At 54.9% G+C, this 13,000-nt stretch overlaps 5 protein-coding genes and 1 non-coding gene across 6 annotated transcripts; 3 read left to right on the top strand and 3 right to left on the bottom strand.

Moving 5' to 3' along the window:
- The first annotated feature begins 335 nt into the window (after window positions 1-335).
- On the top strand, window positions 336-417 carry BDP81DRAFT_t338. The gene has a single exon. It is a non-coding gene; the product is annotated as a tRNA-Ser (tRNA).
- Window positions 418-596: 179 nt separating this feature from the next.
- BDP81DRAFT_332057 (proline racemase) lies at window positions 597-1,944 on the bottom strand (the record flags this gene model as incomplete). Its single annotated transcript, XM_060585561.1, has 2 exons — window positions 597-1,719; window positions 1,832-1,944. The coding sequence occupies 2 exons, from the start codon at window positions 1,942-1,944 to the stop codon at window positions 597-599; spliced, it is 1,236 nt and encodes a 411-aa protein (XP_060439479.1).
- A 2,932-nt stretch (window positions 1,945-4,876) lies between these two features.
- Window positions 4,877-5,434, top strand: BDP81DRAFT_384663 (uncharacterized protein; the record flags this gene model as incomplete). Its single annotated transcript, XM_060586958.1, has 1 exon — window positions 4,877-5,434. The coding sequence occupies one exon, from the start codon at window positions 4,877-4,879 to the stop codon at window positions 5,432-5,434; it is 558 nt and encodes a 185-aa protein (XP_060439478.1).
- A 1,888-nt stretch (window positions 5,435-7,322) lies between these two features.
- Window positions 7,323-10,530, bottom strand: BDP81DRAFT_122581 (uncharacterized protein). The gene is made up of 3 exons (XM_060581622.1): window positions 10,216-10,530; window positions 7,814-10,118; window positions 7,323-7,759 (listed from the first exon to the last, which is right to left on the bottom strand). Exons 1-3 carry the CDS (start codon window positions 10,314-10,316, stop codon window positions 7,382-7,384), a joined length of 2,784 nt encoding a protein of 927 aa, XP_060439477.1. The 5' UTR covers window positions 10,317-10,530; the 3' UTR covers window positions 7,323-7,381.
- Window positions 10,531-10,865: 335 nt separating this feature from the next.
- On the top strand, window positions 10,866-11,413 carry BDP81DRAFT_439658 (uncharacterized protein). The gene has a single exon (XM_060591429.1). The coding sequence runs from the start codon at window positions 10,950-10,952 to the stop codon at window positions 11,400-11,402; it is 453 nt and encodes a 150-aa protein (XP_060439476.1). The 5' UTR covers window positions 10,866-10,949; the 3' UTR covers window positions 11,403-11,413.
- A 312-nt stretch (window positions 11,414-11,725) lies between these two features.
- On the bottom strand, window positions 11,726-12,386 carry BDP81DRAFT_439657 (uncharacterized protein). Its single transcript, XM_060591428.1, has one exon. It carries the CDS (start codon window positions 11,968-11,970, stop codon window positions 11,797-11,799), a length of 174 nt encoding a protein of 57 aa, XP_060439475.1. The 5' UTR covers window positions 11,971-12,386; the 3' UTR covers window positions 11,726-11,796.
- Window positions 12,387-13,000: the final 614 nt, after the last annotated feature.

Below are 13,000 nucleotides of genomic sequence, written 5' to 3'. Positions count from 1 at the left end.
CGTTGAGACGTTCAGACATCGGCTAAACTAAATGACCTCGGGTTCCTGTAAGCCGGACAGGTGTCTGGGAGAGCAAGGGTCTCAGCCTCACGCAATTGACATGTATTCTTCAACCACAATACAGAAATGTTCAGCTCGTAGTGAGTCTACGGGATTGGTCGCGTGGAAGAGAGTCTTGGGCATCTTCATTGCTTTGCTCCCCAGGAGACCCATCAACACACTTAATACAAGACCCATCCGTGTCCGACCCTGGTCCTCGTCGTGATCCACCATCTACATGAGCGCCTAGGGCTCGCTAAACTGTCACATCCGCTTCGAAGCGGATTCATCTCTCCGGCGTTGTGGCAGAGTGGTCTAATGCGCAAGACTAGAAATCTTGTTCCTTCGGGAGCGTCTGTTCGAATCAGGCCAACGTCGAGATAATCTTTTGCTGCATCTCTAGATTCATTTTTGTGAGTTTTGCTGAGACCAATTCGTGGCTTCGCGATTATCAGGGGTGTGCGATACCCTCGAACACAAGTCAAAGAAGTAAAGAACAGATGAGCGGTCACATAGTTGATTGAGATCATGTCTCCATGCAAGATCGCCCTCACCCTTCAAACCCCCCGAAAGGAAAACCCTCTCCCAATCTCATCACCCTCCTCCATCACAAACGCACTCGAGCCCGTATAATGAGCCTGCCCACTCACCTCAACCCTCCAAGCCCTCCTCCCACCAACCTCAACCTCCTCCACGGGCGTCCCGACAAACGCCCCGCGATCCTCGCCGACGGCCCTCGACACGAGACTGTGATACGTCCACGACTGGCCCAACTTCCTCTCGCCCCTCGCAGCAGCCAGCGCAACACGCGCCTGAACGACCGAGCCCGTCGGACTCCGGTCGATCTGCTGGTTGCCAAAGAAGTATAGCCCCGTCTCGGCGCCTACGCAGCCTGGTGTCGTGGCGAGGACGTCGTTGGAGTCCAAGTCTGTGACCATGATGCCGTAAAGGTACTGCGAGCTCCCGTCCTCCTTGTCGTCTCCCGGATCTTGGAGGCGGGCGCGGAGGTCTGCAGAGGCGTTGAAAGCTTGCTTGAGTTTCTTCGTTACGTTGCTCAGGCCGCTAACGTCCGGCTTCGAAAGAGATGCCGGGAATCCCAAAGCCGCGGCGGACACGACAGCGTAGAACGCACCGCCAAACGCAACGTCCATCGTCACGGCTGCAGCATCACCTAGTTCCGACCACCCAAGACCCCGCGGAATCGGCACAGAGAGATCAACAGCCGTAGCAAACGTAGGCACAGAAAGAAACGTAATCCTCCTCCCCACATCCGTCCTCCAACCCCCCGTACCCCCCGTACCCCCCGTGCCGCCATCCACATCCACCTTCACAACAGGAACCGTAAGCCTCACCACCCCAACAGGCGCATGCAACCGCACCTCCACCGTTCTCTCTTCCTGATTGACAACCAGATCCCGCCGCCGCGGGAAGACGGCCTCGTCCGCGCAGTCGACGAGGAACCTGCCGAGCGCGAGCGTGGCGTGCCCGCACATTGCGCCGTAGCCTTCGTGCGTGAGGAATAAGGCGCCCATGTGCGCCTCGCCTGCGTCGACGAGTTCTGTGCGGGGCCGGAGGACGGCGCCGTACATGTCTGCGTGGCCGCGCGGTTCGTAGATTATGTTGCGGCGGATGTGGTCGTGGTGGGATTGGGCGAGGGAGCGCTGTTCGAGGAGGGTGCCGCTGGAGGGGAGGGGAGAAGCGCCGGTTAGGAAAAAGGGATGATTCGTTTGGTCTTTTTTGGGGGTTGGCCAACCATTTGTGATGATGGGCAGTAAGATGAGATGAGACTTACGGGATGTCTGGGTAGCCGGCGTACACGATGCGCGCCGGCTCTCCGGCTGTGTGCATCTCCACGGTCCGGATCTCGGTGCCCGCGAAGGGCGGTAGGAAGGATGGCAGGCTCATGATGGGCGATTCAACACAAGTTTCACGAGCGTTGATGCTTTCTGTGAAGTCCCAAAGTTCACTTGCTGTTAGGCTTTTAGAAACCCTGCATTGAGGATGATGTAGTTGCGAGAAAGGGCGCATCGCTGACATGCGCTTCGCAATCCTCCGAGTCGGGCCCCACCTTTTCCGGCCGTGGGTTGCCGATGTCCGATGTCGGGGGTATGTCCACGGCGACGGCGGCGCCGGAGCGAGTGCACGTCGGCATTCTGTGAATCAACGGATGTCACTCAATGCACCTTTCCATTTCCACGAGGCGAGTGGGTTGATTGACATGCAGGCTAGTCAAGAGTCATGTTCGATATCTCCAACGCTTCCCGAAAACCACAAGGACTTCGCGGCCAACAGGGAAGCAGGTTGCTCACATGTTGCTTGATCTCGATCGCAGGGGCAGAATTATGATAAGCTTCTGATTGCGTCAATAGTACATAGAGCCCAAAAAATCCCATCAAAACTTTTAGAGTCTTCATCCTTGTAGAAGGTTGCTATCAAAAGTTGAGGCAGCGAAACGCCTTACACTCAAGGTCCAAAAACAAGTGCTTCGGTGGGAGACAAACACCGTTACGGGGTCCCTATCATCTACCTTACTTGAGGCACTCAGGTTACATACTCCTATTCCTCGGCCAGACTAGTGAAGTCACTCAATCGCTTTTCTCTCATCTCTTGCAATCAATACTCGCTCGAAGAGCTCGCTAGTCTCCAAGTTTGCGAGGCTCGCTCCTTAGCAACATATTTCGTTGCCGCGCTCTTGACGAGCGGGTGGATTCAGAGCTGCGCGGGGGTGAAGTACTCTGTTTTGGGGCTGCATTCTCTGCAACACTTCTCAGTTGTTGGGACGAATGATCGGTTTCAACCTCAGCAACGTGTGCCTTGACCTGTCGTTTGTCTCATATCTCGATATTTGGTGGCGTATCGTACCCGAGCGTTCTGTCTACGATTGGAATCCACGAATACCTGCCGGGTGAAGGCGACTTTTGCCAAATCATGCTAATCTATGAAGCTCCTTTTAACACCCACCTGCTTTGGCAGCGGTCAACTTAGCACATGGCTTACGACTGGGGACTTCGTGTCGTGAGCATATGCCAACGTAACAAAGGTAGTTTCATCTTGTGCCAGGCAGCTCGGAGTCTTCTGGCACTCCTACCTCGAATTTTGATCGTGTGGAGATCGAGATAGAGTAGATGCCTGATCGAAGGTTCATATGAATATCGAGGCATCTCTCAGTCCAGATTCTCATGGTAAAACGAACCCGTGTGCGTGTAGGCAGAAGGGACTGCTCATCAAGTGGTCCTCCTTACGCTACCAAAGAGTCCCGGCTTGGGGGCCAGGCAGGCCCTGACTCAAGTAGGCCACCGCGCGGCTCGAGCCATACGGCTGCGAACTGATCCGACGTTCAAAAACCATACGACCCTGTTTCCGAACTTCCGCCCTCGACTTCGGACGCCTTCCTTGATCCTTCCAAAGGCTGGGAGTGGTTATTCACAGGGGCCTTGAGACTCGCCGAATCGGCAGCGGTACCGATAGCCATGGCTTGTTTAAAACCAATACTTACTTCAACTGGGAACCATAGATACGATATTCGCGTCGGGCCTCCATCCCTGCTCTTGTACAAACGATGTTTATCCGATGTTTCTGGAGTGTTGTGAAGGGCGATTTGGCAACGGATCGAGCCTTCCGGTTCTACACAGCTGAAGTTGAATAGCTTGAGAAGGACCAGAGAGCTGATGAGGGGACGAGTAGTCACTTGCAAGTGAGTCACGCAATGCTCTATTACCACCTTCAAGAACAACCCGTCTCGCAGGCGGGTTCGCCTAAACGATTGTCAAGTAACGAAAAGTGAATGCTTCTTCCACCCAACACTATGAGCCTGCTGAAGCCTGAATCTAGATACAAATCCTAGTCTATTTCCGTCAAAGGATCGTATTCTACCCCGAAGAAGGCTGCACCCCCAAAGCCAATCCCAGCCCTACCAGCTTACGCTTACTCTCACCATCCTCCTCACCAGTCAACTTCCCGGATCTCACGCATACCACAAATCTATTCATGGCCACAGTCCTTCCCCCATCTCACGCCTCCCACAGACAGTCGAACACTCCCGTAAGACTAGCCGCAATCATCCTAGTACGAACCGGATCGCGTCCCGCCGTATTAGGTTCACGGCCACATTTCTGACAAGACTCACGGGCTCCTGCAAGATCATCTGCGGACGAAGCCTGGAGCTGAACACACCTACCCTCTGTTTGATGCATCGCCGGCCCGTCACCCAACCCTGTATCCCAGTCTCCCTCAGCATCATCTCACTGTGATCTCCCCCCAAACACCCGAAAATCTCGTACTCTAAACCCATAACATCGCAGTACACATGAACCAGATACGATTCAACCACCATTCTAAACTTCTGGTCCAGGCCTACACGCGTGGCCATTTCTCTGACACTGCATAAGCAGCACGAGAGATATGGTTCCTGAATCTCGAGTCCAAACCGGCAGTGGGGGGATGTGTACCACCGCACGACCTCATCCGCAGACAACCCCCCGCCCTACAATCCGAAAATCTCACACCAAGGCTATCAAGATGAAAAAGGACACCTCCCTCTCGTCCTGCCCGTCTCGGGCGTCGGCCACCGTTGCTGGAATGTAACCCTTCTTTCTCTTCACGTCGTTTTCCTTCTCTCTTATACTTTTCTCGCTGCGACTCTAATAATCAACCCGTTTCCCAAAACTCTTCTTAGCTCAGACCTACTACCCTCAGACCGCAAAGTTTCATCAGCAGAGAGAGAGAGAGAGAGAGAGAGAGAGAGAGAGAGAGAGAGAGAGAGAGAGAGAGAGAGAGAGAGAGAGAAAGAAAAACACTCCATGAAGCTGCAGCAGCGCTTCCGCTGCGCGCTCTCGAGATGCACATCTCACACCCAGTGTCCCGGTCCTCTCCCCAGACACTATCCCTCCTCCTCCTACTCCTCATCATCATCAACGCCGTCCTCGGCGGCGCGATAGCCACCCCGACCGCAACCACAGCCACCACCCCGGGCAGCAAAAGAGATGAACCCGCACCCCCGAACCGCGCCTACGAGGCCCCGCTCTTCGGCATCACCCCGGCCCCGGAACCCTCTGCCGTATCCCACCGGCTCCTCCGCGCCCGTCAAGGCGATCCGCGGTCCTCGGACGGCCGCACGAATTTTATCGCGTGGTACTCCCAGTCCGGCAACTGGGTCTCGGCAACCTGTCCGTCAAGCAACTACTTTGCCGCGGACGGCAGGTTCGGGGTGTGTTGTCCGCGGGGAAACCCTTACTGCGAGATGGCGACGTCGTGTGGCGGGCCGTTTGATAATTATGCTATTGGACCGACTGGACAGGCAGACTGGTATGTATTCTTCCACATTCTTTCCTTACCTTTTGTCCCACCTACTAGATCATGGATGTTATGTAAGAATGGGCAAAAGTATGTGTACTAACGAGAGGGGGCGGGATGGCAGTGGACCGAGTAACACCTGCGACACAGTCACCATGCTCCAAACGCAAGGCAGCACCGACGCGAGGAGAATCATCTTCTGCATCGCCATGTCGGAGCTCTACGTTCTCCCCATGACTTGGTACCGCGTCACGCACCCACGTAAGTCCACCAACCCTTTCTTCCTGAAATCTCCTTGAACCCCGCATTTCCTAACACACGGTTCTCGCATGCCTCTAGTCCCCGAAGCCTCCGTCGCAACAGTAACGGTAACCCGAAGCACAACAGTGACGGCGACAGCTCCTGCCAGAGGAAGTCGCATGGGTGGGCAGCCAGGCAGCCCCTCTCGTTCGCCGCCTGCAATGATGGCTCTGGCTGTGGCTGTGATGATATCGGTCTTGGTCCTCGGTGCTCCATGAAAAGGTCTTGAGGAGAAAACGCAAGGGTTCACATTTATCACCGGATCGCCGGCTCCAGGACTCATCTGCCCATACTCGTGGCTGCTAAGCCTGGAATCACTCCACCTTGAAGACTGGATGGGAGAGCCAAGTCACCGGGCCCGAGGCGCTGTCACCTGGCCCACGGGATTGTCGCGCTCGCTGCTCGCAGAGCCCGTTTTCGGATGAAGAATACGTCTGTTTCACGACGAAGCCAACTAGGCCAGAGTCGGGGACAATTGGGCAGGGCTTTGAAAGGTAAAGAACCGAGACGATGTCAGTGAGTAGGCATCGTGGATTGTAATCTTGACGGGGGGCGACACTACCTAGACAGGGACGGATCATCTACTCCCATGTACTTACATGAACATCTTTCAACGTACATCTTTATCAAGGAAGCAAGAACGCATAGATCTTCATCCTCAAAATCAACAAACATTCTTTGACTACTTGGCTTCAACACTGAAGGGAGAATCACTTCCCGACCAAGGGTCGAGGTATCTGTGATTCTACTTTATCGCCGGCCGGATGTGGAGTCCCCACCCAGCAGCCCGCGCCGTTGCAGCCCCACCCGACCTACCGACCTACCGATCATCCCTTCCAATCTTCTCATCTTCTGAAGCCGAACTTCGTTTCGCAGCCTCAACATCCTCATCTCCACATCTTGTCGTCACCGCGACGCTTTATTCTTATCCACTCCTCAAGACTTACCCATCCAAGTAATCCAAATCTCACATTCATCAACCCCTCAAACATGGCACACCTCAGTCAGCAGCGCTGAATCCGATATCTCGCCCAGGATCGACTAGCACCGCCCCAACGTTACTCAGCACCAACAGGCCGGCCATCCGCTCTTAGCCCAGAACCGCCTTGGTGTGACCTCCCCGCGCTTTCACATCAAGCACCGACTGCAGTCCCAGTCGCGATGGAAGAAGAGGGGGGAAGTAATGAGCTTGGAGTACTAGGCGGTCGTCACTCATGCCACTGCCACAGAGAACAAGTTCACTCCACGCAGTCCCCTCACGGAAAACTCGACTCACACACGACGTATGTCAAAGCCCATCTTTCCATCAGCAGCACGGGATGAAGAGTATTATACATCATATTCTACAGCTCAAATGTTGGCTAGCCTCCTTTAATGTATGCTCAATAAAAGATGCTATTTAGTGGGCATACAGTCACAAACGCCCACAAATCAACGCTCTTCTCAACCTCGCTGTAGGGTGGACACATCAACTACGTCCCTTGCGCAGAATCCTCCGCGACGTCCACGGTCATCGCTATCCCCGCGGTTTGCCCCCCCACCCAGGTCCAGGAGGCATTGGGTCTGGGAAGCGTCCGCCCGAGATGCTGCTGCGCGTCACGCGAGGGTAGCCCTCCCTGGCATGTCGGAATGAGCTAAGTAATACAGCGCCAAACTCCCCATCTTAGGGTAACAGGCGCATTCAGTCGTCCTCTCCACCCCACCTAGCAAGTTTTGGACCCAAAAAGTTGCTGCTACTCATTATGCCTCACTACTCCTCTTCCGAATCCGAAGATTCACTGTCATTGTCATGCACAGGAGCTTCGTGCGCACGACCGGAGCTACCGGGTCGCTCTTGATCACCCGGTTCCTTGCCGTCGTACATATGGCGAAGCCGCTCTAGCTCGGCAATGCGAGCCTCTTGCTCTTGAGCATTCATGGGCTTGTTCTTCTTGTTTTTGGAGGACTTGTTATTGGCTGACGCCTTCGCCGGCGCACTGTTCACTGGCGATGCTTCACGTGCTGGCCCATTCGCAGTGAAGCCCGGCCCAAACCCAGGCAACGTCTTTTTGCACAAATCCCACAGCTTGTGAAGCGCCTCGTTGGTGAGCTGATCGATCTCCAATTCGAGTTCGCCACTGCTGTTTTCCTGCGAAGATTGTCAGTATACATCTCAAGACGAACAGAGGTTAGCTTGTCTTACCGATTGACCAGTATCTTTCTTGATGATGTCGATAGCACGTTCTATGTGAGGACTCTCAAGAAAGTTAATAGCATTGGCGATAGCATCCTTCTCCGCTTGATTCATGTTTCGTTGCTTGGGTTTCTTGGCCACGCCGCCACCGCTCTTCTTCGAGATGGGAGCCGCCGCTGCCTTCTTGGTGGGGACGTTAGCCGCCTTCGACTTGGTAGGCTTTGGCGGCTTGGCCTTGGTGGCGCTCTTGGCAGGCTTCGCAGTCGTGAGCTTGGCCTTCTCGTCTATGAGACGCTGCCGGATGGTGGTAAGCAGAGACTGCTGAAGGTCGATGACAGCGTCACTAGCGATGTCCGCCGTCTTGTAAAGGTCGGTCAACTGCTTCGTCTCCTGCTCAAGACGCTTCTCCAGGAATGCGATTGTCGCAGCCACTGAGGGATCGACTGCTGGGGCTGGCGCCTCTTCCTCTTCCTCGGCTTCCTCTTCACTATCACGACTTGAGCCGTCGTCAACTGGCTTGGCGGGGGTGTGTTTATTTATCCACTGCTCCTTCTTTGCCCACAGGCCCCTGAAGATCTGCTCGAGCTGTTGGCCTTGCTCGTAGACGGGCTGGCCAGGTTGGTTGAACTTGTAGCAGTTCTTGAAAACTTGCTTGACGTCTGTTTGGAACTCCTTGATACCGGGATAGTCGTAGCTCTTGAGCTTGGCCATTATCGTACCAAAGTCCATCGGCCGCTTGATGATGGTAAAATAGGTGGGGATGGCTAGAGCCACGGGGTCGACCGGAGACAGGAATGCGAGGTTGCACGAGGCGTTCTTCGTATCCATCAATTCACTGACCACCTCATAGCAGAATTGAAGCTCAATTGGCAACTTCTTCCGGTTGAATGTCTTGGAAGAGTAGTCCGGGTCGCGGTTCTTGGTGGGCTGAATGGCGCGCTTGGGCCGATCCAAGTCGTTCTGTGTCGAGGCACGGCGGACTTGCGGCACACCGCCAGGAGGAACGGCATATGCTTCGGCCTCAGCCTTCGCCGGCGGGCTCGCGGCAGCAATACTAGGCTGTCTCCGGACAGGAGGTGGAGGGGCTGATGTTCGAGACTCGGAGTATCGGGAGGGCTTCGGCACAGGCTTCGACTTCGCAGGCTCGTCGGAAGGAATCTCGCAAACGCGGGTCCAGGTCAACTTGACCACACTGAGAGCCGCGAACGTGATTTCGTTGTTGACGCCGTTGAAAGCAACCGAGTTCTTGTAGATCAATCCAAGATCATCCTTGAACTGGCGCAGGCTGCTGTATTTATTGTCGCGCAGGCCCCGCTCCAGCTCGCCGATATCCATGGGTCTGTTAACCCGCATGACATAGCTCTCGGCAAGGCTAGGCCACATCTTGACAACTGCGTCCTTGAAGTGGGCACCGTGTTTGGTCTTCTTCACGCCTGCCAACACCTTGCGGAATTCTCGCGTTTGGTGAGATGTGAGAGGTTTGGGGTCGCGTGCAGCGTCGATCCATGAAGGAAGGTCTTCGAGGGCCGATTCGCCCTTGGCCAAATCGTCCTGCGCGCCTTGGGGCTTAACCTCGACGGTGGACTCGATGGCTCCAGAAGCTGAAGCCCCATCATTCGAATCAGTCTTCGCGCGCTTGGAAGCGGGCTCAACATCGGCGTCATCCTCTCTCTCGCGAGAAACCTTGCTAACGGTTGATGGCGCCTCTGCCATGGGTACGTCTTCTTCCGCAGGCTTTGAGGGCTTGTCCTTTTCCTTGTCATTGTCAATGGCCAGTTGAGACAAGCTTGCTGGTTGGAGATCTACCTCTTGACCAGCGGCAGCAGTGGGAGCCGCCGGCGACTCGTCCTTCGCCCCGTTGACCTTGTCATCGCTCTCCTTCATCTCGACATCCTTGTCCTTGGTCTCGGTCGCAGTTTTCGCAGGTTCAGAAGCCTCGGCCTCCTTTTCGGTCGACTTCTCTGCTGCTTTCTCTTCGGTTTTCTTCTCCGTCTTCTCAACCTTTGGCGCGTCGGCCATGTCGACGTCGTTGGGGAGGTCAGCAGGCGGTGGGCTTAGTGACTTGCTAGCTTCCTTGCTTTCCTTCGACTGCTCAGGCTCTGCGGACTTGGGCTTGGCAGGAGATTCGTCGGCCGCCGGTGTAGGTGACTTTTTGGCTGGTTCCTCTTTCTCTGTTTCCTTCTCCTTGGCAGGACTCGCTTTCGCATCGGAAGACTCCTTCACTTCCTCATCGTGCTTGCCGTTGCCGTTAACTTTGGGTGACTTTGCGGACTCATCTACCTTGTCGGAGCTTTTCTCAGCAGGGGAGGCGTGGCTGTGGAAGGAGAACGCGTCAGCAACTGGGCTCTGTGGGAGGCCAAGCGGGACGGGCGACTGAAGTCCATCGCGCGACAAATGCAACTACTACTCACCCATTGGTTTCGGGCTTGCTGTCGTCCTTCGCTGGTGTGGATTCGGTCGGCTTCTGATCCGGTACGGCGCGTTCTGATTGAGGCGACGCCATGACTGCCATATGGTGATTGAGGTAAGGGCAGGGCAGGTTCAGTGTGCGCGACGCAACATGAAGGTAGCGACGCGCGCAGGTGTATTTCGAGTTGCGGCAATGGCGGGATGCACAACAGGGATTGGGCTATACAGCGTCGGAGAAAGTACTCTGGGTGTCGCTGACTCGGGTGATGGTGTACGCGCAAACTGAATCCTTTGACTCTTAAGTTATCGCGCGCAAAGCGTTGACGATCGCGTCGATGGTTCGAGATGTGAAGGGTTGTGGCGGGGCAGGAACAGCTGGGAGGAAAGAGTCGGCGCGGTTTTGGGAGGAACCTGGAAGGTGCGTCGCGATGTTTTTGGATGCACGCGCGAGGCAAGCAGGACCGACAGCGGCGATGGAGGTACCGGATATATCGCGAACTATCCCAGGAAAAGATTCGAGAATGCGCCGACGATGAGTGACAATGCGCAATTGATTATATGGTGGTGTCGCAAGTTGAGGCGATCGTCGGTTGCAGCGACGATGAAATGGGCGAAATGGTTAATCCGGCCGTGTCGCGTCGCGAATGACCAGGTGCGAGGTACTTTTTTGGCGATACGGGAAGGTGGAGGACCTGGGCGGAGGAAATCGCGTGCACGTCAGTGGTTTTTGGCCGAGATGGCGGCGCGTCCTATTTATGAGAAAGAACGAGCTTGGGAAGGGTGGTCCCCGGACAGCCGGTTATCTGGCTTTATCGGAGGAAGGCGCGCACTCGCGACTGGGCGACGGGTCCTGCTTCAGAAGGGGGTGCAGCCTGAAAACAGCGGCAGAGAAAAAAAAATAAGTAATGGCGTAGCGTTGGGCAGGAAGCCACGGGTGACAAGACGACGAGAAAGAGGCGGGAAGGAGACCGGGGGGGGAAGGAGGTCAGAGAGGGAAAGAGTGAGTGAGGGAGAAGGTGGTCAGTGCGTCTGGGTGATCGACGACTGGGGGGGTGGGTGGTTGAAGCCAGAAGCGTCAGGCAGGAAAGAGGTCCGAGTTGGGAGGAGGCACGGAGGACGGGAAGGACTTGGGAAAAAAAAGAGGGAAGAGATCGTGAATTTGCGAGGAAATGGTTGGAAGAGCAGTTGAAGGAGGACGAGAGCGGAGCAGGGGGGGGAGGGGGGCCACAAGGTGACATAAAATGCATATTTATGCAAGTTGTGGAGGCACTAGCCAATGAGGTGCTTTCTCAGCTCCCGGATCTGGCCTAAACGCGCGAGGCTGGGAAATGTGACTGGGGCCTGGGATGCCATGTGGACCGTGTCCGCGTGGGACGTGGGAAATATTGAATGTGTGATGCGAGACGGGAAGGCGTCTTCTCTTGTTGACCGACCATTGAGGATTTGGCGGTCGAGGACGAGGAACAATTATGCTGACGGAATAAAATGCAAACTCACCTAGAGAGAGTTCGAGGCGTGTTTGTGATGTTTTGCTTTTGGGTTTCCCTTCAACTATTGTTTGCTTCCTAGTATCTAAACACCCATCAATGGTTAGCATCGGCATCGTAGTGCAAGTACGCAGTGCGTGCAGCAGTAGGTAATGCAAGCTGAGGTGTGGCTGAGCTTGTCGATCGTGTAAGAGGTGCGTGAGGCTGGTGGGGTGATGAGTGAGCCAAGTCATGGAGCGCGACGCTGGCAACGTAGCAAATGCCAGCCATCGCGACAGATTCCAGGCAAAATGAGCCAGGCGAGTCGCGACATCAATGTAGGTTGTGCAAGAGCAAACGTCGTTTCTCATTTCTGAATGTACAATAAAGGTCCATAGGTAGGTATGCAATGGTACTGGTGGCAGGTCCTCACTTGATGTGAGGCAGCCAACGCGGTCCGTCCGTCGCATCGGTAGGAAGGAGATGATATTTCGGGAGGTGCAAACACCGGGAGAACAGCCCAACACGACTTGAACGCGATGCAATCATGCAACTCCAAGTGAGGTGAGGCGTGTTTGGTGGCAGTTGAGAAAAGCAGAAAAGAATTGGCTTTGTTGGATGCGACGGGAAACAAAATCGGTACGTACCGGAATGATCCTCAATCGAATAACGGGAAAGAAGCTCTGAGCCACGTCCGCACGGAGGTGTCTGTGTCTCTTGGAGGTCTCGTGACAGATCAGATGACCAAATGTCAGGCTTCTTTGGACTTTTTCCAGGACTTTTCTGCATCAGAAGCGTAAAATTCAGAATTCGGGGCCACTTCTTATTTGTAGGAACCCGCCAATTCGCGCTGACCCCAGTCAGAGCTCGACAGATTACCCTTGCCAGGGCATCCGACAGGGATAGCTGCATTGCTTTTGACCAATCATGTTCTGATGGTGGATCATGATGAGACAAATATGGCATAGCACAGAGAGACGGGACCAAGCCTTTCTGAGAACCGTGTCAGCCAATCAATAACCAGCGCTCGTTGCGGCGCAAAAGCTCTGGATCGAGGGTAGCTGGACAGCAGCGACCATGCACCAATCACCTTTTTCGTCTGCTTGTGAGCTTCTCAAGTTCTGATGGTCCGGCGTCCACGATCCAGACTCTGTTGCTCTAGCCTGAGGCATTTCATACCTTTTGTGAATAGCTTCCACAAGATCCTGGCTTGCGCACTGTCGCGTCGCCGCTTGCTTGACTCATCCTGGAACTTGCGTCAACTGTACCAGGCTTCGAGTCTAGACAAACTGCGCGAGTCCTAGATCCAGACAAAACATGA

Source organism: Colletotrichum phormii (genome assembly GCF_030913505.1).
Source record: "Colletotrichum phormii strain CBS 102054 chromosome Unknown BDP81scaffold_29, whole genome shotgun sequence".
NCBI classification, from domain to species: Eukaryota; Fungi; Ascomycota; class Sordariomycetes; order Glomerellales; family Glomerellaceae; genus Colletotrichum; species Colletotrichum phormii.
The sequence above is the reverse complement of the archived record's forward strand: the minus strand, read 5'-3'. Positions and strand labels throughout refer to the sequence as shown.

Bases quoted from the DNA above. Each gene is read 5' to 3' on its own strand.
- BDP81DRAFT_122581 (XM_060581622.1), bottom strand. From the start codon at position 10,316: ATGGCAGTCATGGCGTCGCCTCAATCAGAACGCGCCGTACCGGATCAG. The intron at 10,119-10,215 runs GTGAGTAGTAGT...CTCCTTCCACAG, and splicing joins AGCAAGCCCGAAACCAATGG to CCACGCCTCCCCTGCTGAGA. The intron at 7,760-7,813 runs GTAAGACAAGCT...CAATCTTCGCAG, and splicing joins AGAAAGATACTGGTCAATCG to GAAAACAGCAGTGGCGAACT.
- BDP81DRAFT_439658 (XM_060591429.1), top strand. From the start codon at position 10,950: ATGGCGGCGCGTCCTATTTATGAGAAAGAACGAGCTTGGGAAGGGTGG.
- BDP81DRAFT_439657 (XM_060591428.1), bottom strand. From the start codon at position 11,970: ATGGCTGGCATTTGCTACGTTGCCAGCGTCGCGCTCCATGACTTGGCT.